Raw genomic sequence first — 27,579 nt, forward strand, 5'->3', positions numbered from 1 at the left:
TTACATATGATCTATGAAGATCGTATAGAACAGTAGTCTACGGTTCATAAACAAGGCTCCCGGGTTCGAATCACAAGGACAGAGATGGTTGGACACGTTCCTTTCACCTGACGCACCTGTTCACCTAGCAGTAAACAGGTACCTAGGAGTTTCGCAACTGCTGTGTTTTGCATCCTGGTTAAGGTTAGTAGTTGGCCTAAGCCTTTGGGAGACCTAGATATGCATAAGTACAGGCTTGCTGTTCCCATCAACGGATAACTATTATAAAAACTAGTAAAAATTAAACTTGCTATAACTGGTAATTTTTAAGATTAAAAGAGAAAATAAATTTAATACTACCACAAAGCCATTCATATTTTGTTGCAGTTGTCCGGACAACTTTGAAATATAACCTGCCGTGCTGCCCCAGCCCAAAGGTCAAGCTAGATTTGGCCCACAGTTTGTCAATTAACCATTAAGACATCTCAGAATACACAAAGCATATATCGCAAAGCTGAACATATAACAGATTCTAGACCAGCAAGCTGTCTGGTGGACTTAAACTGAAGATAATGTGGTAGAATTGCGAATATGTGTGCCAGTGTGTAATCATTATAGGTTGTGGGATCGTCTGTACTAATAAGCGATAACCAGAAGCATATCTAAGTAGTATAAAACACGTTAAAGTTTTAATGTTCAGTAACAAACGGTATTGTAGAAAGAACAACACATTTTTTGTTTAATGACTCTTTCCCTAATAAGAATATCAAAAGAAAATATACCTACGTGTGGTTTGTGATATAAAACAAATTATCGTTATTCATTAACATAACGTGAATCATCTGTGACAAAATAATGGTCCAGCCCTAGAACTATGATGTGGCCACGGAAAATTCCTGCCAGTTAAAAAATGATGCGAAAGTTTGTGTCAGTGCTCTAACACTATGATTTTATGAACTTTAAAAAATATATCACCACAGATGATTTTCTATAACATACTAATAGATGTTTGTGGTAGGCTGTCATGGAAATGGTGCATTTCCATAATAATAATAATAATAATAATAATAATGTTACATGATCTATTATTCTGCTAGGTACATACACGTAATTATCGCTCCATATAACACACAAAATTCGAATTGCATCTGTCAATAAAAACGGTTTTCGAAACCAATGTCAATTACTATTTTGATGCAGTTTTAATTTTGACTAATATTCAGGAAAGGATACATTTGCATAGTTTAACGAAACGACTTTTTCCCAAGAACTGCTAAGTTCATCGGATAACTGCTGAGTTCACGACCTTGAATGCATTCAGGTCTCGATAGGAACTACAAGGCAAAAAGCTGACCAACATAAACACAGCTGGCAACTCAGTATGAGTCTAAGACGGTATATATATATACATGGGGTGGAGACCTTTACCAGTCACTTGGCCCTCTCTAGCTATACCCACCAGTCATGAAACTCGTAAGTACTGCGTCCGTAATTGTGCTGCCATGGTAGTGCACCCATGGTAGTGCTGCCATGGAAGTAGTGCACCCATGGTAATGCTGACATGGTGGTAGTGCACCATGGTAACAAAATACACGGTAATCCCTGAATAAAGATTGTAATGCAGGCCCATATTTTTGAAAATAAATTCATGTACTTAGCGCGAGCACTCACTGCAGGATCTAAATTTGAGCTTCCTGTCTTGTATATTCCTGTGGCATGGGAATATAGACGAGTTTATGTCCTTCTTGATCTATCTTCCTTCTTAATAGTATAGTTATCTTAAAAACATATTTTTTTTTGCATCGTGAATCAAACAGGGATGAACTGCTATCAGTTTTGCTTTTACTACATTCCCGATTTCAAAACTATATCAGAATTTATACAACAACTGACGAAAATAATATTTTGAATTGAAGTTTAAGATTTTTTTAATTATTTTATACTTTCAAATGTTCTAATAAGACTGGTAAGAATGACTGAAATTTAACGTAATTACATTCTTCGGTTAATGAATCACCTAACACACACACGGTTGATGCACAGATTGTTCTCGCCGTTTTGGCCACCGTGGCCGCCGCCGCCCCCCAGTACGCCGCCCCTCAGGCTCCTACCCGCTACGGTGATGACTCTGACGAGGTGGTGCCCATCCTGAAGGACGACCGTGTCCAAGAGGAGGACGGCAGGTACAGCCTGGGCGTGGAGACTGGCAACGGCATCGTATTGTCGCAGGTTGGCTCTCCCAGTGGTCCCGATGGCTCTGTGGTCAAGTCTGGACAATATTCGTGAGTATTACATTTCATGGGAAGGCTTTCATATTATTTATTGATATTGTAGTATACAGTAATTCGAAAGGCTCATGCTGTATGTAGTCATTTTGGAACAAAAATTTCCCCACAGCTACACTGCTCCTGACGGCACTCCCGTCGTTGTGAAGTTCGTCGCCGACGAGAACGGCTACCAGCCCCAGTCTGACCTGCTGCCAGTGGCTCCTGAGTTCCCCCACCCAATCCCCCAGTTCGTGCTGGACCAGATCGCCTTCGCCGCTGAAGAAGACGCTGCCGCCGCCCGCGGCAAGTCCTCTGGTCCCTCCGCCAGCTACGGTGTTCCACAGTAAACTATCTCGACCAGCAACACCACCCTTTACACCATGAAAACATTACGTACCGAAGAAATACTCGTGAGTTAGCACTGAATGTGCTCACCCAGAAGTTTGGGGTTCAAATATTGTATACAGTATTTATTGTTTTGCTTTTGTATATATATAATAAAATATAAATAAATCCTAATTTTCATTATCTCCATGACAAATTATAATTTCTATATTGGAAATTAAGAAAAATTACTGTTATTAAGTTTTTTTTTATTCTTATTCTTCTTTTTACATCTATTATTATTTTGGCATTTATTAAAAATGCCATATAATTTTATTTGATAAAATACGGCATTTTGACTTAAAAATTATGAGAGGTGTTGAAAAGATAAAATAATCAGATTAATACATTTAACACTAGGTGATAAAAAAAATTACAATACAAAAATATTGTGCTACTTTTCTCTGATACTAACAACCAATATTTTTGTATAAACTAAACATTCAAGACAAAGATGGACATAAAACATACTGAAAGATAGCATGAGAAGTACTTAAATCAGAATATTAACAAGATTCCCATCTCTCTGGGTTTGTGAGCCTCAAAATAAATCCCCCCAAATACATATGTATATATATATATATATATATATATATATATATATATATATATATATATATATATATATATATATATATATATATATATATATATATATATATATATATATATATATATATATATATATATATATATATATATATATATATAGTTCTTGAAAGTTCTTGTCTTTGTGTCGATGATTAAGGTACTAAGTGAGCTTGTTTTGCTGTGTTCCAATATGTGTACACAAAGCACATATATCACTAAAATATAATATGCCATCCTGTTGGGCTCTCTTCTCTTGCAACACACTATACTTAAGTCCATCCTCTCACGAGATGAAAGTGAGAGAATAACGCTCATACGCAAGAACCGGTTTCAGTTGAAGGAACTGCAGCCTAGGTATTATGACCCCGTACTGTGAGGATGTCTGAAGCCTCACTTGTCCCGTCGTGATGCTTGAGGTGTGTTCAGTGTCAATTTACACGAAGCTCTTGATATTTCATCCCTCTATTGCACACAGAAATGACGTGAGTGGTGATGAGAAATGTGTGTAGGCCATTTTGTTTCCCCGTAATGCAAGGAACGACTGTCTGGAAACAAAACCGGCGCTAAAACTGGTTATGAAGGAATACTTCGCCTAAAGTATAACTGGCAACTACCTGCCACGTCGTCTGCCCTATAAATAGGAACGCCCCTGTTGATCCAGGTATCAACTCCCTCTAGTCTCAGTCAACATGCCTTTTGAAAGTATATGAGGTATATCGTACATAAAGTCAGGTGGAGAATACAAAGGAATAGTTTAATATAGCATTGCTAATGATACCAAAGCTCTCAGGCAGAAGCATAACAAGAGGAAGGAGTTATTCCCAAATGCTACAGAAAATCTTCTTAGCTTACATCTGTAGGAGCCTGACAGCTGAGTGGACAGCGCTTCGGATTCGTAGTCCTGAGGTTCCTAGTTCGATCATCGGTGGAGGCGGAAACAAATGGGCAGAGTTTCTTTTATCCTGATACACCTGTTCACCTAGCAGTAAATAGGTACCTGGGAGTTAGTCCGCTGCAATGGGCTGCTTTTTGGGGATGTGTAACAAATAGGACCGGGCCGCGGGGACGCTAAGACTCGAAATCATCTCAAAATAACTTTACTTACATTTTGATACGCTGAATTACTATAACTAGAATAATATTCACGACGACCAAATTTAAGGCAAACTAATTGTGACGTGTTCAATATCTAATTGAACAGGTTGTTCTTGCCGTGTTGGCCACCGTGGTTGCCACCGCCCCACAGGAGTACGCCACCCCCTAGACTCTTACTCAATATGGTGATGATTCTAGAGAGGAGGTGCCCATCCTGAGGGACGACCGTGTCCACGAGGACGACGGCAGGTACAATCTTGATGTGGAAACTGGCAACGGCATCGTTTTCTCTCAGTTCGGCGCCCCCAGTGGCTCCGAGGGCGCTGTCGTTAAGGCTGGACAGTATTCGTGAGTAGACTTTCATATTCCATGAGAAATCACGTTCTCTGTATGAAATTTTTTATAAGGAATTTAAGTGAGCATCACGTGGTCTCTATTGTAAATTAAATGAACATTATTTTCACCAGCTATACTGCTCCTGAAGGCACTACCGTCGTTGTGAAGTACATCGCCGACGAGAACGGCTACCAACCCCAGTCTGACCTGCTGCCAGTGGCTCCTGAGTTCCCCCACCCAATCCCCCAGTTCGTGCTGGACCAGATCGCCTTCGCTGCAGAGGAAGACGCTGCCGCCGCTCGCGGCAAGTCTATCGCTCCCTCCGGCAGCAACAGTGCTCCACAGTAAAATAATCCCACAACAATATCAGCGACATGACATTAACATAGCATTTGTTTTATGTTCAATTCTATTTTCGTGTGATTTTTTAAACACAACTATCGTGTTTTTAATATTATATGTTTATTATTATTCTATATAACATAAAAACAACTATACCTGTAATACAAAATAATAAGCCATGATTTTTTCTGGGGATTCACAGACATCTGACACTTCGACTCGGTTAACCGAAAAAGTTATGTATTTATGTTGCTAATAAAACCTAACCAAACCATCCTAGTTCTAATATATGATATCTGTGTCCTAATATATTATATAATATATATATGTGCTATGTTAGGCCTAGAAGTATTTAAGTTTGTATTTTAAGGTTATTTTTTCGAACTATATAAAATGAATAGCACCATTTGCCTCTGAGTGTGTGTGTGTCCCCACTCATTATGTATAACGTGTATCACTATGAATACTGTGTCAGTATGTATACTGTGTCAGTATGTATACTATGTCTTTATGTATTACGTGTCAGTATGTATCACATGTGCCAGCTTGTATGACGTGTGTAAGGTTGTATGAGGTGGGCCAGTATGTATCACGTGTACCAGCATGTATTACCTGTCAGTATGTATCATGTATCATTACACACCACATGTCATTATGGGGCACGTGTTGGAGTGTGTTGTGTCAATATTTTTCATATGGATCAATATGTGTCACGTGTGCCAGTATTTTCTGTCAGTGTGCATCATTTGTCACTATGAATCACATGTTGGTATGTTTGTGTCACGTGACATAAGGTATCACGTTTCAGTATGTATCCCGTTTGTCAGTATGAATCATGTGTCAGTGTATATATCACGTGAATAAGTATTGATTAGGGTTATAAGAATGTATCACATGTGCCAGTATGTATCACGTGTTAACAGTATGCACCACGTGTCAGTATGTCTCACCTGTCAGTATGTATCACCTGTCAGTATGTCTCACCTGTCAGTATGTCTCACCTGTCAGTATGTCTCACCTGTCAGTATGTCTCACCTGTCAGTATGTATCACCTGTCAGTATGTATCACCTGTCAGTATGTCTCACCTGTCAGTATGTCTCACTTGTCAGTATGTCTCACCTGTCAACATCTACCTCGTGTCAGTGTTCATCAGCATCACGTTTGTCATTATGTATCACGTGTCGGTATGTATCACATGTGTTCTTTTTCTGTTCCTGTTTCTGTATGTCTTTATATCCAGCTTTCTCTCGCTGTTTGTCTGCCTCTCTCTCTCAGTTTATATGTCTGCCTGTCTATTGCTCTGTTTGAGATTGTATCTGTCTATCGATATTTGTCTCTCTTGTCGGTCACTGCGCGTCCCGTCTTTCTGTTCTGTTATATGTGCTTGAAGCAATATAGATTCTCAATTGCCTGCGTCAAATTCAGCCTTCACTGAGCTGTATCACACATATTACAGCTCCAGGAAGCATTTCCTGTACCCGAGCTGACCTTTCACCGCCTTACTCAACATCAGAGAAACAAGTTTTTTTTGTTTCTCTCTCTCAAGCTGCTCATCTTCAGTACGTTATACCAATTGCTGTTATTATAATTTATTATTATATTCACATATCACTTGTGTTACCTATGGTGGCTGCATGCCAGGACTGACCTCCCGGTTATATTGTTATCTATATCAGTGTGAGTCGTGTCTCCACTCCTACATTTATAGTTTTATTAATTATGTAATATTTATACTTGTTTTTGTCATTTATTATTATTATTATTATTATTATTATTATTATTATTATTATTATTATTATTATTATTATTATTATTATGGAGAAAATCAGTAGGAGCCGTGACGAGGATTCGAACCTATGCACTGGGTACTGTGAAGCTAACGCCTTAGACGATTATAGGTCTTAGACGACTTACTCAAGGTACTGTATATAATGTTCGGAACATTGTATAATACAGTATCTTAACGATAATGTGATAAAATTGATATAAAAAAATTTGTAGTGAAGCAACTACAGTATCGAGCCCAACTGGCACCTGTGACCACACGCCGCCTGTGAATGATCTCTCTCCTCAGGAGTCTGGCACCAGTTGCATCAAGCATCATTCAGTAAGTCTGCTGCTCATTTTGTGTAATCAATCAAAACATGAAAAAAAAACCAACACACAAGAAGGGGGTGGATGTAAACACCGAGAGATGTACATGCATTGGGAGTTTACTTTAGTAAGCTAAACTGTCTGAACCACCACAAGGTAGTTATTATTACGGTCTTAATAACCGTCCCGCCGTTGTTAAGCCGACATCATACCAATACAGCACCTGCAGGCAAATAATGAATTAGTTACTAATCAAGTGAGTAAAATTATTTAAAAATAAATTATATTTTTCCAACTTTGTCCGTTCATTTGCTTTCAATTTTAATAATAAACTTTGTTTTTCATTATTTGCTTATGGTTAAGAAAAAATGTTGTCGCAATTTTTCAGTGGTATCGAACATTTCTTGAATTAGCCACTGAGCCTTAACTGCTTTGTTAACGCAATTTAAAGTACAGTAACAACGATGAGTGTTTTGAACAGATTGTTCTCGCCGTGTTGGCCACCGTGGCCGCCGCTGCCCCAGCACCGTCTCCTTTCTGCTACAGTGAAGACTCTGACGAGGTGGTGGCCATCTTGAGGAACGACCGTGTCCACGAGGAGGACGACAGGTACAACCTGGACGTTGAGACTGGCAACGGCATTGTCTTGTCCCAGTCTGGTGCCCCCGACGGCCCTGACGGCTCTGTGGTCAAGTCTGGACAATATTCGTGAGGATGACATTTCATATAATTTGTTGATATTAATTGATATAAGTAATGCAAGTTACCTTTGGTGTGTATAATTATTTTGAAAACAACTTTCAAAATATTCAGTGTAAGTTCCCAAGGCTTACACTGAAGCTTAACCATGTTTTCGCATATTGCTCCCTATGCAATACAGCTTGTAGTCTTGGAACTCTACCTTCTACTCTTATCTTCAAATGCACAAAGAGATCGCATTTACGCGATGTATCAATGGAAAAGTCAAGAGTCACGGAGGAGGGACAAATTGCGAAACCTTAGATAGGCTTCAGTGGAAGCCTAAGAAATCCTAGAGGATTCAGTTGAGTCTCAGGTTGCACTGCTTTTTTCGTGTCTTGAGGAAATACTGATTTCCTCGTTATTATCACTATTATTATCATTATCACGTTAATTTGATTTCTTTGTGTATTATTATTATTATTATTATTATTATTATTATTATTATTATTATTATTATTATTATTATTATTATTATTATTATTATTATTATTATTATTAGTAGTAGTAGTAGTAGTAGTAGTAGTAGTAGTAGTATTTATTATTACTACCATCAGCCTACTGCTATAACGAGTTCCATAACTTTACACGTTGTTCAATGGAAAATTGTAAGTGTAAGCCACACATGGCACCTCTCGTTTGGAACTTATTCCTTTAGAAGTAAGGTACCAAATGAGAGGAATAAGTTATGCATCTCATTTGGAAGGAATACTTCCTCCCAGTTTGGGTGGTTATAAATTGGAGCTGCCTCGTATGGGCCAATAGGCCTACTGCAGTTACCTTTGTTCTTATGTTCTTATGTTCTTCATCCTCTCAATGCAAGAATTAAGGTACTCCTAAAGGAATACCTTATTCATAAGGTATTCCTAAAATAATTCCTTCTTAATTAGGAATTCCTTAATGGATGTGTAGGATGTCAAGGAAGTTAATTAATTCGCTAAACAATCTTTTCTAGTCGACATATTTGCTGGTATTTGTACTAAATATGGCAAGGTGAATAGTTCTCGTACTAGTGATCAAGTTGAATGCTAAACTTCCAAGCTCTCCAACACGTAAGAGATGTGGCTGGTTTGTATATATTATTCAAATCCGCAAAATGCATTCCTCGCATAATACTTTAGAACCTTATTCTAAAATAATAAGGAATAACTTATTCCTTTAGAAATAAGGTACTTAACGTATTCCTTTGGGAATAAGGTGTATCTTAGGAATAAGGTATTCCTTAAGAAATAAGGTACAAACTATTGCATAAGGAATGCATTTTGTGAATTGTGGAATTACATGATGATTTTTGTCAATAAAGTAACAAAACTATTACCAGCTGTGGATAGCAACTAAAAGGCCCAAAACCTAACAATAAAGAATATAGGTTGCTCTGTGATTCTGGCATTGAGCCCAAAGTTGATCAATATATATCTTGGCAGAGCATTATTAAGCCCACAAGACAACAAAGTCCATCAATATATTAATTAAATTAAGCCGTGATTTCAGGGAATGGCGAGAACACCAATATAATCATTGCTGAGAACATCCTCACCCTAAATGTGTTTTAATATCAATAGGTTGTCAAGTTGGAAAAATTACTCTCCAATTATCATCAGCTGATGCTGACATGCTCTTAACATCAATATAAACTTATACGAAAATTGCCAGCAGCGAAATAGGCTCAGATGGTATATATATATGACATATTTCTTATTGAACTTTAAGTTGCTCTTCGAAATAGAGCAGCAACCTTTCCTGGAGACGTTTCCATAAAATACACTGTGGGATACTTGCTGACTTTCCTAACAACTTTCTTCTAGGAATAAACAAAGTTTAAGTTTACAAAAATGTGTTTAATTGACTGCCTTATAATGAAAATTCATTCCTAAGCCAAATTTTGAACAAATTTTAGAGTATATTTAATGTATTTCATGCATTAGATCCTTGAAAGAATTGTTTCAGCAGATAATTATCAATACAAAATATTTGCTCTTGAATGAGTTTCTTCATGGTAAAAGTACTCAAACACGCTTTGCTAAGTGCTTTATCGAGCAGGTATAAATAACTCACGCAACTTTCATGTATATCCTAGTCTACTTTGGTGTCAAAGGAAACCATTTTAAGTGGATCAGGAGGTTCTTCATTAACAGAAGGGCCTCAGGCTTGATTACTTTGAATTAGGTACACCTCAGGATGGAGTGCGTAGCCAAGGGATCCTTAACCGAGGGGTATCCTGACCCCCTTGGGGTAGAAGAATCATATAATATGAGATTGGGGCATTATTTGTGAAAATGTTGTAAAGTGTTGTTAGATTAGAATTTAGTATAAATAATGATGGAAAATCCTTATGATTTTCTTTCTGCTATTCTGTTTATTGTTGTCCATATGTGAAGAAAAACCATGTTGTTAACATCTTTCGAAATCATATATGGACTGGTGGTGATGATGATGATGATGATGATGATGATGATGATGATGATGATGATGATGATGATGATGATGATGATGATGATGATGATGATAATGATGATGATGATGATGATGATAATGATGATGATGATGATGATGATGATGATGATGATGATGATGATGATGATATGAAAAGTCTGGAGAAGTGGTTATGAGGACATTTTGGATAATCATTGACGGTTTGTAATTGTAAAAAAAAAAAGGTTTGAACCCCTGGCTCAGACTATCACTTTTAATTTTTATACATATAAACTAGATTACCTACACCAGCTGATAAGGCTTTTAGCTACTGTACAGATGATATCAATAGTGTTGCAAACATTCGTAACCGGCCACAGACTCACCTTGACATTCTCACCACTACAAGTGTTGAATATGGTCTTATTGCTTCCCATAAAAACTTGTACCTTATGTCCTCAAAATAAAACTTTTACCTCCATGGGTTTAAAGTTAATAATCAACACACTGAAAGCAGCTGGTAATGCAAATAACTAGGTACGGGTCTCAGCAGTGTAATTATATATACATATAACGTTTCAGAAAGCTAAAGTATCTGAAAAAACTTGCTGCACGCATTAAGTATTTCTGTTAATATTCCAAACTAAACTACGTAATATTTGTCAGACGGCTAGTACAATTTTCCATTAACAAGCTAAGCAAAACTTGTCTTAATAAATTATGAAAATATGAGGAATATTCTTGGTGCTTCCAAATGCACAAAAATAGTCAACGTGATGCCGAAAGAGTCTGTCTTCCCTTCACCCCCCCCCCATTCCACTCTTTTCTCCCCCTTCCCATCACTCCACGTCCCACTCTCTTCCAATATAATTCCCTCTTTTCTCCCCTTTCCTGCCCATCTCCCCTCTTATCTCACCCTCTTCCCTCTCATCTCCCCCATTTTTTCTCTTCTCCCGACCCTCTCTCTCTCTCTCTCTCTCTCTCTCTCTCTCTCTCTCTCTCTCTCTCTCTCTCTCTCTCTCTCTCTCTCTCTCTCTCTCTCTCTCTCTCTCTCTCTCTCTCTCTCTCTCTCTCTCTCTCTCTCTCTCTCTCTCTCTCTCTCTCTCTCTTCTCTCTCTCTCTCTCTCTCTCTCTCTCTCTCTCTCTCTCTCTCTCTCTCTCTCTCTCTCTCTCTCTCTCTCTCTCTCTCTCTCTCTCTCTCTCTCTCTCTCTCTCTCTCTCTCTCTCTCTCTCTCTCTCCCTCACCTTACTCTCCCAACCATTCCCATCTCCTCTCTTTTCCACCTACTTCCCCGTGTGGCCTTCAGCTTCGAACAGACATTTTCACTGATCCATTCTCACCCTTCCTTCCTTTCTTACTGTCCTAAAATTCGCTGGAATATATTCTCTTCATCAGTCTACCATCAGGTATTCTATCAACATACCAAAATCATATCAATATGTTCTCCTCACTCCCATCTTTCCCCGTTCCCTCCTCGTCCCACTCCTCTATGTCAACCCTTATCCCCTTCCCTTGGTCCTATTCTTTGTCCGTCCCCTCTTCCTCTGTTCCCTCACCTCTTCATCCCATTCTATCATTATATATATTATTAATAAGCACTGAAACAGCACTATGGGTCAAACAAATTATTATTGCCAAATACTGTAAAAACAACTCAACGGGAAATTCGCTAAATATTTCATACTTGACGCCATGAAAATCAGATGGAGTCTGATTTTAAATGGTATCATTTAAATCTCTTTAAAGGTTTACATTTCTTAATGTTTTTTAACTTAGGCTGAATTCAACCAGCCTATGTTCGTTCCCCTAGACCACTTTTCTTGCAAAGTTGGAAGAGGCCAAGCTCTGAGCACATGTTGAGACAGACAAAATAGCGGACATTCTCTCTTATCTATATTTATAAGATTGAATGACTGTTTGCCTGTCTCATTTTCTGTTCCTATTTTATTAAATTTTTCCCATTCCTTCACATCTCCTCCTCTGCTCTTCAGTCTTTGCCCCCTCTGTACCTTTTCCCCTCCCTCTCTATCATTTCCCCCCCCTCTCTACCGATTCCCTCCCTCTCTACCTCTTCCCTCCCACTCTTACTCACCCCCCCTCTTTATCTTTTCCCCTCTCTTCTTCACCCTCCCTCAATATCATTCCTCCCAACATCACGACTCACATGGGGGGGGGGGGGGGGGGGTGTTAGGATCTCTATCCCTCCATGGGAGTCGAACCCTGGACCATTAACGTTGTATTTGACTACATAAGCTTGCCTATGAGCCCAATATACAGTAAACAATTTATATTTTTCAATAGACATTACTCAATATATGTTATACAACATACATAATTCAGTATACGTTATAAAATACACATAATATTGAATGACTTTAGTACGCCGGTTTTAAAGAAAGTAATACAAAACATGTAAGTGTCAATATCACCATTAGTTACTGTTTACATGATTCAAGGGCGACAACCTCAATAAATAAGACCCCACAAAAACTAGTAACGCACAAGCAATCATTCTACAGCATATCTGGCAACTGACGCCTTGCTCAGCCTATATATACTGCCGCTCTTCAGGATTCCAGCATCAGTTCCTTCAGGCATCAAGCATCATGCAGTTAGTAAGTCTACTATGCATCTGAATATTAGGGCAAATTATACTGAAAACAAAGCAAGCGAACAGATTCACCAAGCAGACTGCATTATATAGGAGAAAATGTTTCTCAAAAACGGTAGCATATGGATCATTTTAAATGAACATTTAATTAGTTTGAGAACTTTTACTTCAAACCCATTTTTATGGGGCCATCATGGCGAATCTGTCAAGATTAATAATGGCAATTCAATTGTAGTTGGATATATGACCTCAAATTAGATAACCTATACAACTCATCTTTTTGTTACATGTACCCTTATTTCACTTTAGTTATGAACAGTGTTCAATATTAAAGTATACTTTCTTGTTGGTCAATAATCTGACGTGTTGCTATTAATAACCCTCCAGCTATAAACATGCCTTATTTTCGACATCAAACCGACTAAATATGATGAGTGTTTTACACAGATTGTTCTCGCCGTGTTGGCCACCGTGGCCGCCGCCGCCCCCCAGTACGCCGCCCCAGCACCGTCTCCTACCCGCTACAGTGGTGAATCTGACGAGGTGGTGGCCATCCTGAGGGACGATCGTGTCCAAGAAGACGACGGCAGTTACAACTTCGAAGTGGAGACTGGTGATGGCGTCAAGCTGTCCCAGAATGGCTCTCCCAGTGGCCCTGATGGCTCTGTTGTCAAGTCTGGACAATACTCGTGAGTATTACTGAACGTTATTTGATTAGGTTTTTACCGCAAGTCACCGTTTCTTTCAATCATATATATTTTTCATAGGAGGCAAAAAAATTCCCATTGTCACTAATGCATGTAATCTCCAGTTACACTGCTCCTGACGGAACTGAAGTCCTTGTGAAATACGTCGCCGACGAGAACGGCTTCCAACCCCAGTCTGACCTGCTGCCAGTGGCTCCTGAGTTCCCCCACCCAATCCCCGACTTCGTGTTGGAGCAGATCGCTTTCGCCGCTAAGGAAGACGCTGAGCGCGCCCGCGAAGAGTCTAATGGCCCCTCCAGGACATATGGTGCTCCTCAGTAAATTACCGCTCTGAAAGTGACAATTTATATTAATGTGGGATTATTTAACTTTCTTCAGACTTTATTTAATATCTGTATAATGAATAAAATTGAGCTAAATCTGCAGTTTTCTTTCGTTAAATCTGAATATTTATGATATTAGATAAACTGTTAATATGGTATATGGCTTTATACCTGAAAATTATGTTATGATATGCAATAATAATAATAATTAATTTATGGTTTGTGTCGCAACTTTTCTTAGCAACAACACAAACATTATACTTAACAAGTTTCCTACTCTACTAGGATTGTATTGTATGTGACCGGAGAATAATATTGTGAAAATGGTATAAAAATTGAGTATCTCTCGTCAGTTATGTCATTCACCACACACAGAATTACAGAAAAACAAGCTTCGCTACACTCTAACAGCCATGAACACCAACACCTCATTTCTTCATAAGACCGGTAGTAGAGTTCTAATTATGAATTATAATATATATTCTCATGGCACGCGTATTTACTCCATAAAAATGCATCTCACAATTCTTGTCCGTTAGAAATAAAGTGGGCGTTGTTCACACTCAATCCAGGCTTCGTGTTACACTATGCTCACCCTTCCTTCCTTTGTTCCTGTCAGAACAATCTTCACTTCTCGATTGTTCTTGGTAAATCAAAGTCGGCGAGATGATAAGTAAACTGAGGACGTTGCTGTGTCCTCGCAGCTTCTCAGTTTGTTTAGTTAACTTTGTCCCTTGGAGCTAAGTGTGTTAGGTTTATCATGTGATGCATTTCGAAGCTTCCAATGGTATATGAAAGGTCTCATGATTGACAGAACTTCTCTCAGTGCTTAAGTGATTTACAGCTGTTTTGAGATTGAATGATATTGTTAATTTGCTACGTTATCCTCTATTCTAGAAGTATTTAACTGGGAGCATCTATACCCCTTCCTTAGATGCTCTCGGTTAAATAACTCCCAGCTCCCGGCGAAACCAAATAATGTGGGGAATGGGACTCAATCTATGAACAATTAAAAAAACATGTTGTTTGTTACCTTAGAATTTACTATCACCGTTATCAATACGGAATGAAGCAGCGAGGCCGATGATCAAGCAATTATGGTGTGAGCAGATCATTGCTTACCCTATTTAGTCTTTCCGGTTTGCACGTTTGATAATTTCTTGCTTACTTACCCAAGCTTCGTAATGAGCCCAATGAATGTTTTCGTTCCCTTCAAAATACTTATCTTTTTGAAACAGGATTCTCTGCACTATTTAACCTGAAATCAGAGTGGAGAAAACTACTTGGTGTCTCAGATGACATGCGAGTAACATTCTCAGTAACTGTATCTTGATATCTCAATATTTGATTGCATTGAAAACCTCAGCAAAAGTCTCACTAGTTGCAGCTTGTTTGTGTATCTGCGGTTTGCTGTTTTCTCTAAATACAAACAAATTACAATTATCATGATTTCCTTTCAGCGGTTCTGTTCCTAGCTAACCACATGTAAAGAAAAATAAAATTATTGATGTATTTTGAAGGATTACCAGTACTGGTACCTGCTGGACTGGTGATGAAGGACGATTTCGACAGTCTGGCTAAGAGGGGTATGTGGACATATTGGGTAATCCATTGTGGGTCTGTGATCATAAAGAGGTCCGGCACTCAATCTCCTAACTAAAACGCAATTTCCGGTGTCTCAACAAAATGTATCATCCCTTAGAGGACGTGTGTATTTGATCATCGTTAGCATCAGTAATCCAGCGTTACTCTCCTGTAGTTTTCTTCTATTCTTGATAATAATTTATCATGTAAATGATAAATTATTTCATGTATAAAAGATAGTTTTAAGGAAGAAAGTGCTAAAATTATATAAACTAATGCAATATATAATGCCTGAACTGTCATTTGTTATTCAAGTTAATAAACAAAATTGAATTAACAGTTATCAAAGTATGAATACATCTTTTTCAGACTTCCTCTATATTTATTTGAAATTGAAGAATTATATTGGATTAATATGTACTAACTGGATTAGCCAATTTATTAATAAACACATGAATGAATAAAAGTTTGCAACAAGATAAGTTGATCTCTAAATAAATTAACATTGTATTTAGCCCTATAGTTAACATTTTATATAATGATTTGTGCCCTGACAACTTAGATTCCTGAGAAAGTTATTTATTTAATTTTCGAACCTAATCAATATAATTAATTTAAAAACTGTTCAAACTGATAGAGATCTGAAACACCTAAAGCACAATATACAGTCACTCATTCCGATACACCACAGTTAACATGTTGCTGCGAATGATGACCAAGAAGATGTTGCTGCTTCTGATGACGTTGTTGATGATGTTACTGAGAACTCAATACAATAGCACACGACACAGGGATGACAGTTTATTTCTTAACAATGTTTTTTTTTTAATTCCGGTGTAAGACAATTAGACGTATGGTGAAATAATAATTACCAATAGTAATATAGAAAAATATACTATATAAAAACTTTATACTTTCAGATTAGTTGATTACTTAAACAATACAATATAGCAATATGTTATGATACCGTCCTGCAGAGAGACTCAATAAGCTTGCAATCTAGACTGAGAAATGGCAAATGAAGTTCAGTTTAGACAACTAGAAATAATTATTTTTAAGAAAGCAATATAAATATTTATTCAGCACTGAAGATCATTTTGTTTTGTGATATTTTTCCTGTGATGACGCTGGTGTGGTTGGTAGAGCCTATCAATTTACAGGTCCTAGCGAAGTTTCATTACTAGCGTGCAAATTCAACAGCTCATCCAAATACTCTGTTGTCGTTGTATATAATGTCTAAACAGGAGATTATCCTAGTTAGCAGTTAGAGATCTGTATGCAAACGTTTCATTACATTCCCATAGATTCTGTAGCAGTGAGTGCAAGTCAGTTCACCCACACAGTTATTGTTGTGTGCGAGGAGTGTTCATCTTGGCACATTTGTATCCAAGCCACAGTCCAACTTACACAAGGAGTTTTGGCCCATGTCTTTGTTTGCAAAGACATGGGCGTATTCACATGGCCTAAATATGGTATAATGATACACTGTTGCCGGGGACAAGAATCCTGTTAGCATAAACGATGTTTTCCTAGCTATATAAACGGGGCTGTCGGTGTGGTCACCTATCCAGTTACTGGCCAGATACTGGAGGCTAATCATGAATTTCCGAGTAGGGATCATATCATCCAATGCAGTGTTAATTGATGACGTCTTGTTTCCTGAGATTGTTGTAGGTGATATATTAAATCTCTGTAAATCTGATGTACTACAGCATATTATATTGACTTTACTAAAATATTATCCCAATTCTCTAAAGCTTACTTTGACAGTAGTATTTGTTGAATAGGGCAGATGAGACGACCCTTAAAAAATATTGAGTCGGCATAGTCAAATGAATTTAGACCTAAATTTAGAATTTAGATCTTTGGCAGGTGGAGTCCGGATTTTTTGGCGTTCACAGTTTCGATCAAGGTGGATTCGGTGGCAGGTGGATTCGGACTCCACCTGCCAAAGATTATTGGGGAATATAAACCTGGATACGCGTATGGAAATGTCAAGACACACAAGCCTGGAAACCCACTTCCGCCAATCATCAGCCAGATACCCACACCCACGTACAGACTGGCGAAGCGACTCAATGGCTTGCTGACTCATTATGTCCCTTGCGCCTTCAGCCTGAAGTCTCCAAAGGAATTTGTTGACTTACTGTGGGGAACACGGGCCACAGGGATAAGAGCCTCGTTGGACGTAGAATCACTGTTTACCAACATACCTGTGGATGAAGCAATCGGGATGATAGCGGACAGAGTGTATTGTGATCCGACCTGTACTCCTCTTGACATACCAGAAAACATTTTAAGGAAACTACTCCAAGCTTGTACTAAAGAGGCCCCCCTTCTTGAGCCCGGATGGGCACATGTATAATCAAGAAGATGGGGTCGCTATGGGTTCTCCCCTAGGTGTCCTATTTGCGAACTTCTACATGGGTACCATCGAACAAAAGGTCTTAGTCGACATGAAATTGAAACCGGCCATATACTGCAGGTATGTTGACGACATTTTTACACAGGTACCTGATGTCAGACATCTGCAGGAGTTGAAGGAGACATTTGAGTGAAATTCTGTGTTGCGTTTCACTTACGAGATGGAGAAGGATGGGAAGCTGCCCTTTCTAGATGTATCAGTATCGTATCAGATGTATCAGTTGAAGACATCATAAGAAGGAAGGTGAAACGCCATGCAACCTCCGAAGAGACAACTAACACAACACCTGTACCCCCTATTATACTATTTTACAGGAACTTCTTTTCTACAGCTCATAAAACGGAGGAAAGGGTCCTGAAAGATATTGTTAATAGAAACATTATCCCTACAGACAAAAATCAGAAGATACAATTGACGATTTACTATAAAACCAAGAAAACGGCCAACCTACTCATGAGAAACTATCCAGACACAAAGCAGAACGCTTTAAAAGAAACCAATGTCGTCTATGACTTCAAATGCCCACTTGGGGACTGTAAGCCTCAAAGAATTCAGTATATAGGCAAGACAACAACATCTCTTTCCAGGCGATTAACGATTCATAAGCAACAGGGCTCCATTGAAGAAAATATAATATTTTCTCACAACCAGACCATCACCAGAGAAGTCTTAACGAAAAACACGGAAATCATCGATAGATACAGCAATAGCAGGCGGTTTGATATCTGTGAGGCATTACACATTAAGAAGTCGACACCAGCAATCAACAGCCAATTAATGCACAACAATATTCTACCCACTTCACGACTCCGCACCATTATAGAAGCATCAAGAAATATGGGCCAATAGGCCCTTTGCAGTTACTTCCATTCTTCCCTTTAACTTACAAAATATTATACCCATTGTTTCGTGTTCTGTCTTGTGTTGGAAGATTGTTTTCACCTCATCCAAAACTGTTGTAACATATCACCTCACCCAAATGCAGGTATAAAATCAAAGCTATTTAAACTCTGTTTAGTGTTTGCAAGTTATAGCTGTGTGTGTGTGTAAACTAAAGTCTTTGAAAATGTAATAAGTTATTACGAAACGCGTTCATGTGTCGCGTCAGACTAGAAATAAAAATGAATTTTGGAGAATTGATTTTTCAATTACCATCAACAGTGAAAAGAAATATAAGAAATATTGAGAAAATTCGTGTTAGAATTATTAATTTCACTTTTTCGGTCATATTTAATAATATATATATATATATATATATATATATATATATATATATATATATATATATATATATATATATATATATATATATATATATATATATATATATATATATATATATATATATATATATGACAATGTCAGACCACGGAGGAAAAAATGAAACAGGAATTTCCTTAAGTACTTTCGTATATTAAATACATCTTCAGAAGGTGTATTATATATATATATATATATATATATATATATATATATATATATATATATATATATATATATATATATATATATATATATACCGAGTAGTAAGAGTTCCCTCACCTCTGGTCTCATCACATTAATTTAATTTATTGTTAGTATGAATAATGTTGTTAGTATGAATAAGTATTGTTAGTATGTTTATATATATATATATATATATATATATATATATATATAAACATATGTCGTAACTAGTAGCCAGAACACACTTGTCAAACACACAATGCAAGGCCCGATTTACCTAATAGGCAGAGTGATTTTCTTTATTTTCACAAAACTGTTTCAAATTGGTTTATTTGAAATATTATTTTTATATCATATTAAGAACATAAATTATTGACTTAGTTACGTTAATTTAGTTTATGTTAAGACAGATTAGGTTAGGTTAGGTAGGTTAGGTTCGGTCATATATATACGTTAGTTTTATCTCAAATTATAACAAATGAACTCATACATTATGAAATGGATAGCTTTATCATTTCATAAGAAAAAATTTGAAAAACCTTTATATATATATATATATATATATATATATATATATATATATATATATATATATATATATATATATATATATATATATATATATATATATATAATATATATTTTTCACATTCAGCTTCACATTTAAGTAATGTGACACTGAACACTTCTTTACCACACGAGCGGCTCTGTTAAGCTGAGTGACCGGCCGGTAAGGCTCTTTGACGATTACATTCAAAAATATATCGGTGAACGGTATTGCATCTTGATTAACAAGTAATTGCAGGTAAACCAGATTCGCAGAGTTACATATAGAAGGGAATGATTATTCCCAGAGTGACCAACGTTGCTTTTCCCATTCTAACCTGTCCTTAACAGACAATTCCTCGACTTCACATCTTAAATAATTTTTTTGTGAGTGACAATACTCTTATCTATCTCGTTTGAATGACATAACTGCGTTTCCTTTTGTTAATAAAAAAATGTATCGCTTGGACCAATCTGCTGAGGCACACATGTTCCGAGATATTTGTGCAGATTATGTTCAAGTGAAGTCCAGGAAAACATAACTGAGAGTATGAGAAACAGACGCGGGACCAGCATTCATTTTTGAATGTCACAACGAGAGCTACGCTGTGAAAGCACTTACGTGGTGTGCTTCGATGATGATACTTGTTTGTCTTTACCTTGAAGTTTCAGATTTAATTCATTCAATGCTTGAAAGAGATCAGTTAGATAAGCAAGGGCGAACACAGCACGTGCTCATAAACAAAGACTGAAACAAAGCTTGCCCTGAGGAATAAATTCACAAGGGCCGTGACGAGGATTCGATCCTGCGTTCGGGAGCAGGATCGAATCCTGCCCTAAGGTCCCAGAAACGTTGCCATCTACACCCCTACCAGGTGGGGACATTATCCAAAAAAAAAAAAACCGCAAATTTAACGTCATCAACGTTAAATTAACGTTGATAGCGCTGATTTTATTTGCCAATGCCACTCGTGGATATTGTACCTATTGAGCAATGAACAAATTTGTTCAAACGCCGTTGATTCAACATTGATAACGTTGAATAAACTTTACTCCTGGATATTGTGCCCACTGGGTATTGACTCAGTTCCAAACACTGGAGCCAGCTTGTTGCTTCTGGACACCATGCAGACGTGTGTGTGGAACAACGGACTTATGGTGAGCCGAGATTGGGAGGAGCTGCGTGTTCATGCCTGCGTTTTTGACGTAGGTGACACATCTTGATAGTTTTTGTTACCAAGTGCAAGTCTTGGGGAAGAGTCTTTAACATCCAGTGTTGCACGACGTTGCGAGTACTGTGAGTCTTCACCGTTCGAAGCTCCACCTTCACGAAGAATGCTGAAAATGGCGCTCATTAATACCTAAGCTTTGTATGTGTGAATGGCGAGTGCGTTGGAGCAGTATGTGTGCTCAGTATGTATGACACAGTGAATATGAACAGTGTGATCATTGCCGACGAAGATCTAAGGAACAAAGATTAATGGCAGCAACTCATGAAGGCGTCGTGAATGATATGCTTACGTCTCTCCGCTCAGGAGAGGTACTAAGCGCCTTTGTGTATTATGATGGGTAAAGTGCTGTTCTGGTTGCGTAATGTGAATACGATGGTGCCCCGCCTCTGTGGTGATCTTATGGTTCTTCGACGTGAATTCATTATATGAATGTCATTCCGTAAGATGTTGACTCATCCCATAACTCTTTGCTTGTCAGGGATGATACATCCCTACCTCCTCTGAGAGCAGATAATGGGGTAATGAGACGTATATTTCCCCGTTATTTATTCGCACAAGTTTTAGAGTTGGGCTGCACGCCTGCCAACCTCTGTAGGCTTATTAAGGCACGACAATAACTTACTGACTAGCCAGCAAATATGCTTTATTCACCAGTTGATTGACAGTTGAGAGGCGGGACCAAAGAGCCTAAGCTCAACCCCCCCCCCCCACAAGCACAAGTAGGCGACTACTTTACCCTTTGACTGAATTAAACTCTCAGTGTATATGCACTGAGAAGCAGAGAGTACACCGTTCAGTGAATATACTGACCATCGCAATGGGACTGAAATCTTGAGTATAGGAACGACGACTGCGGACTAGTATTTTCTTGTTCATATCTTGGATTGTTGGAGAGCATTAACCTTGAGGCCCAGGTCCTTGGACAGACGGCCGTATTACTAGCGATGCCTCATCACTCATTCGTAGACTAATCTTCGCCTGGACGGAAGGATTCAAACTGCTATTTTCATTTGTTTTTTTTGTGCATAAACACGCTGAGCGCTACAGCAGCTGAACTGGGTTACAGTCCTTTGATTCATGTTCTCAGGGAGAGAGTGAGAGAGTTGACTGCACTGAAAAAACTCTACTTATCTTCCCCCTGACCATCCTGCCTCCTATCTCCCTCGCCTGTTTGACATTTACTACTGACGCTATATTCTCCAAGTTCGGGTTAAATAGAATCAGTTTTAATGGCAAGCTCTGTCAAGAACACACATAAATATTAGACCATAAGGACTGAGGAAACTACATGAGGACTATTGGGCTATGCTGCCTCGGATAGCTCAGTAGTCCTGGTTGGGTATCTCACTGATGCCCAACCAGATTTTTATATTGATGCCTAACATATGCTATAAACGATCCAGTGACCTTTCCTCTATTATATTACCAGGTGAACCGTTCCGTCAATCAACAACCTCTGCTTCAAACTCTAGGGTCACTTACTTTTATTTCCAATGTGGCTTGATCTTTTTAATGTATAATTCGAGTGTTCAGAACCATAGTCTAACCTGATTCTTCTTTCACATCAGCAAAGATATACTCTGTATACATATCGCTATATACAATCACTTTTCTTAAAAAAAATTATATTGTTGATTTCCATATATTTTGGCTTTTTGTACGGCTTCTAATTGGATCTGTAGCTCGTACGCTAATGGAAACTAGATTTTTATCAAATTTTAAATTATGTACCATCTAATTCGCGTATTTCTGTTCATCTTTGAAAGGTATTTGTTCTTTTATTGTGCACAGGTTAACAGTGATGTTACTGCTATGTATAATAAATTTATTCAGCATCAATAATATTTGTCACCCGGGATAATGTGAACTATACTGTTCATTAATCCCTTCCTATCATGATCTAATACTGAAATACATGACTTTTGGACCTATTTTCTCACAAGTTATAAGGAACAAATATCTGCTTACACATGCCTTTGTTGAGTCATGGCTTCACGAACTGTTTGCTGCTCCGCGGTAGTATCTAAAAGGCCTAAATAAGGGTGTTTGACGCCACCAACAGTCACCAACCCCCTCCAAATGAGTCGTTCATACTTGTCCTGGATTCGTCACGTTCACAAGGCACAAAATAACGCAAGTGACAGTAGCCGAATATATTACTGTGTATTAGATTCAAGGACGACAATCTGGAAAAAGAAGAGTGACACAAAAACTAGTTATGGAGAGGCAGCTTTTATAGTGCATGACTGGCAACTGTCGCCTCGTTTGGCCTATATATACTGTCGCTCTTCAGGATTCAGCATCAGTTCCATCAGGAGTCTAGCATCATGCACTTTGTAAGTCTACCATTCATCAGAGTATTAAGACAAATTATACTGAAAACACTTTCATGCTTTCATACAGTGTCAATTAATTATACAACTAGAAACGTTTTCTCTCAAATAATGTTCGTGAACAATTCTCAACGTCTTCAAGCAGCGTCTGAAGCAAACTAAATATGATGAGTGTTTTACACAGATTGTTCTCGCCGTGTTGGCCACCGTGGCCGCTGCCGCCCCCCAGTACGCCGCCCCAGCACCGTCTCCTACCCGCTACAGTGGTGAATCTGACGAGGTGGTGGCCATCCTGAGGGACGATCGTGTCCAAGAAGACGACGGCAGTTACAACTTCGAAGTGGAGACTGATGATGGCGTCAAGCTGTCCCAGAATGGCTCTCCCAGTGGCCCTGATGGCTCTGTTGTCAAGTCTGGACAATACTCGTGAGTATTACTGAACGTTAATTGATTAGGTTTTTACCGCAAGTCACCGTTTCTTTCAATCATATATATTTTTCATAAGAGGCAAAAAAATTCCCTTTGTCACTAATGCATATAATCTCCAGTTACACTGCTCCTGACGGAACTGAAGTCCTTGTGAAATACGTCGCCGACGAGAACGGCTTCCAACCCCAGTCTGACCTGCTGCCAGTGGCTCCTGAGTTCCCCCACCCAATCCCCGACTTCGTGTTGGAGCAGATCGCTTTCGCCGCTAAGGAAGACGCTGAGCGCGCCCGCGAAGAGTCTAATGGCCCCTCCAGGACATATGGTGCTCCACAGTAAATTACTGCTCTGCTAATGACTGTTTACATTATGGCGATTTATACACAAACAATTTCTATGTGAATTTCCTCTATTTTCCACCCTCGGTATTTATTTGTAGATAGATAAATAAAATTCATATAAATTATAATAAAAGCTTGTTTTATTTATTGGTTTAATGATATTCAGTTTGTCCATCGAGCATTTGATTTGTTTGCCGTGTATCTGAAACTTAGGTACTGATACAAACCTAAATCATACAGATACAAGAAGGCACTATTCTTAAACACTTAGCAATAGAATATTTAGACTTAACAAATAATCAAAATACGCATTAAATCATCTATTTTATACTACAATAAAAATTGCGTGAGATGTCAAATAAGCATCGTATACACATACACACACACACATGTACACATCCTCGATCTCTGTCATTCCCTCTATCACAAACACAAGAGCTAAGAGTCAATACTGAACGGACACTGCCATTTCCCCCACAACAATGTCTCACTTTGAAATATATCAGAATCATATAACACAGAAAATATATGAATACCAGAAAAAATACCAGAAAATATACGAACTACTGGAACAAAAGCTGAAGAAACAAAGTATCACTTTGGAAAGTAAAAGTGACAACAAATTGCTCTAGTATTTGATTCATCACTGGGGAAATGTCTAATATGGTGCCAATCTAACTATAAATAAAAGGTAAAATACAAATTTCTAGATTAAAGATTAGTAACGTTAGCAAGCATCCCTAAAAATTGTGAGAAAAGCTGATATGAAGCAGACTAGTAGAACACTTAAAACAGTTAAAGTTAGAATAAAAATACCAGCACTATTACTGTTTTTTTTTACTAAGTTTATTGGTTACTAAGGAAAATACAGCCTCACAAACTTTTTGGAGGTCTACAATAAGGTGACATTTACCTTCAGATGAAGGATAGGTAAGCTGCATATTCATCTACTATAAGAGAGTATTTGATTCTGTCTCGCATAGGTGGCTCTTATTCAAGCTAGAGAACAGGGCTTGTTAATCGGGAAGTCTGATGATGGCTTAGAGAATCCCTCTCAGTGTAGTAACAAATTATTACAGTGAGAGTATAGATAATAAAGAGGAAAGAGAGGTAATGAGTGGAGTACCACATTCTTCTAGGGCCAATCCTGTTTCTATTATATGTCAATTATCTGATATATGATATTGGCTTCTTCTTATCAGTGTTTGTAGACAATACAAACTATGTGGATAATTCAGGATAATGAGAGATCTACCTACCTACCGTGTGTTGCTTCCGGGGATCAACAGACTCGCGGCCCAAACTCCGACCAGGCCTCCCAAATTGTAATAACTTGGTTGAGATTGTAATAACCTACACACATATTTTACCACACTCCCGAAGTGGCCTGAAAAGTGGCTGCAAGAATGTAACCCACATAAATGCTGTGTTATGAAGATTGAAACAGGAACTACAAGACGTGTATTGCAGTATAGATTGAAGGAAAAACAGATTCTGGCATCAAAAATTGAGAAAGACCTGGGATTCTACATAAACTTAAATCTGCACTTGTTAGCAGAATAACATTAGCAGCATTTGTCAAGTAGCCAATCAAGTGTTTCCTTCAGAAGCTTGGAAATAAAAATCTTCTAGGTTCAATAAACATCCAAGGTGAGACCCCAAATCTTTAGTATGAAGCCCTTGCATAAACCTAAAGAAGGACAAGTCAAAACTAAAAAAGGTCCAAAGATATACAACAAGATTTAATCCTGAGTTGAAGGCTTAAGCTACGAGGAAAGACCGTAGAAATCGGACTTGACCACACTAGAGGGTAGGAGATATGAAGGGATAATAATAAATACATGTAAGATTTTAAGGGGAAATTGAAAAATTATACAAAGCAACAAGATTCAAAGCTAGGAACAGCAAAACGAGTGGAAGTAAATTGACACTCGAAACACAAAGGATCACAAAGATGTCAGAAGAACTTTTTCAGCGTTAGAACCGTAAAGAATGATGAATTGGTTACACAAAGAAGTTGTTTAGGTCTTCCTAGAGTACTTCGCACTCATTTCTTGTATTTCCTCATCAGCTTAGCATTAAAATAAATTCATTTGCTCTTCGAAGCAGATAACGCATATATATTATGAACAATATAGTACACAGTACCGATTCCTTTGAAACGTCACAGCCCACTATTATAATTTTGACGTTTTCACTAAAAATCTCTGTCTTCTTTCCGTCAGGAACGCATTTTAGAATCTTCCATCAGCCCAGTATATTTGTACGTTTTATAACAGCAACTTGCATAGAAGCGCATCAATGGACATCTGTCAGTGTAGGAAGTCGTAATCAACCCTTCCTTCCCACTCCTGTCTGATTGTTGACACTCTGTGTTGCAAATGATTTGTCACTTGTTGAGTTGCAAATGATATTGTGTAGGAGTCTCACTACTGATTATTTTTCTAATACTTTATGGATGCTGTTAATTCTCTGGTCCTGATTTTAGAGTTTGTTTTCAGGTTATCATGTCTCAACCACTTGGGCTGGACGGTAGAGCGACGGTCTCGCTTCATGCAGGTCGGCGTTCAATCCCCGACCGTCCAAGTGGATGGGCACCATTCCTTTCTCACCGTCCCATCCCAAATCCTTATCCTGACCCCTTCCCAGTGTTGTATAGTCGTAATGGCTTGGTGCTATAACCTGATAATTCCCTCCCCCTCCTCCGTTCTACTAACTCTTTTTAAATATATTTTTAACATATACATTCAGGTTACCATCTTAACGATCAGTTTATGTTGTGTGTATACATGTGGGTGATATATATATACATATATATATATATATATATATATATATATATATATATATATATATATATATATGATATATATATATATATATATATATATATATATATATATATATATATATATATATATATATATATATATATATATATATATATATATATATATATATATATAATTCTTTCAACAATGGTGGATAACCAGAGACTAATACTGAAAGCAATATATATTCCCGATCACAATACTTGTGTTACAGCTCCATTGTTTGTAATTCTTATAGAGAGAAATGCAGCACTGGAAACTCAAGTAGGAATAAGAGAGAAATATAAAACGTGTCCAGGTCTATTAGAGTGGAAGGGGAGGAGAAGGCGAAGAGAAGAAAGAGAAGGAACAGAGCAAGGGCTGAGGTCAGGGAGAGAGGGGAGCTGAAGGGAAGAGAGAGATTACGAGGGAGAAGCCTAGGATGGAAGTCAGAGACGAGACAATGTTAAATTTGATGCAGGGTAATTATTACTACGGACCGGGGGAAGTGCTACTAGGAGACTGGGGAAGTGTTACTGGGAGGCAGAGAAGTGT

At 38.0% G+C, this 27,579-nt stretch overlaps 2 protein-coding genes and 1 pseudogene across 2 annotated transcripts; all 3 read left to right on the top strand.

Annotated features, from left to right (window-relative positions):
* The first annotated feature begins 1,411 nt into the window (after window positions 1-1,411).
* Window positions 1,412-2,713, top strand: LOC138369518 (cuticle protein AMP1A-like). The gene is made up of 3 exons (XM_069332844.1): window positions 1,412-1,452; window positions 2,023-2,261; window positions 2,377-2,713. The coding sequence occupies exons 1-3, from the start codon at window positions 1,444-1,446 to the stop codon at window positions 2,591-2,593; spliced, it is 465 nt and encodes a 154-aa protein (XP_069188945.1). The 5' UTR covers window positions 1,412-1,443; the 3' UTR covers window positions 2,594-2,713.
* A 1,700-nt stretch (window positions 2,714-4,413) lies between these two features.
* On the top strand, window positions 4,414-5,020 carry LOC123754893 (cuticle protein AMP1A-like; annotated as a pseudogene).
* An 18,308-nt stretch (window positions 5,021-23,328) lies between these two features.
* Window positions 23,329-24,347, top strand: LOC123754929 (cuticle protein AMP1A-like). Its single transcript, XM_045737272.2, has 3 exons — window positions 23,329-23,450; window positions 23,632-23,873; window positions 23,996-24,347. Exons 1-3 carry the CDS (start codon window positions 23,442-23,444, stop codon window positions 24,210-24,212), a joined length of 468 nt encoding a protein of 155 aa, XP_045593228.2. The 5' UTR covers window positions 23,329-23,441; the 3' UTR covers window positions 24,213-24,347.
* The last annotated feature ends 3,232 nt before the right edge of the window (window positions 24,348-27,579 follow it).

Source organism: Procambarus clarkii, chromosome 28 (genome assembly GCF_040958095.1).
Source record: "Procambarus clarkii isolate CNS0578487 chromosome 28, FALCON_Pclarkii_2.0, whole genome shotgun sequence".
NCBI classification, from domain to species: Eukaryota; Metazoa; Arthropoda; class Malacostraca; order Decapoda; family Cambaridae; genus Procambarus; species Procambarus clarkii.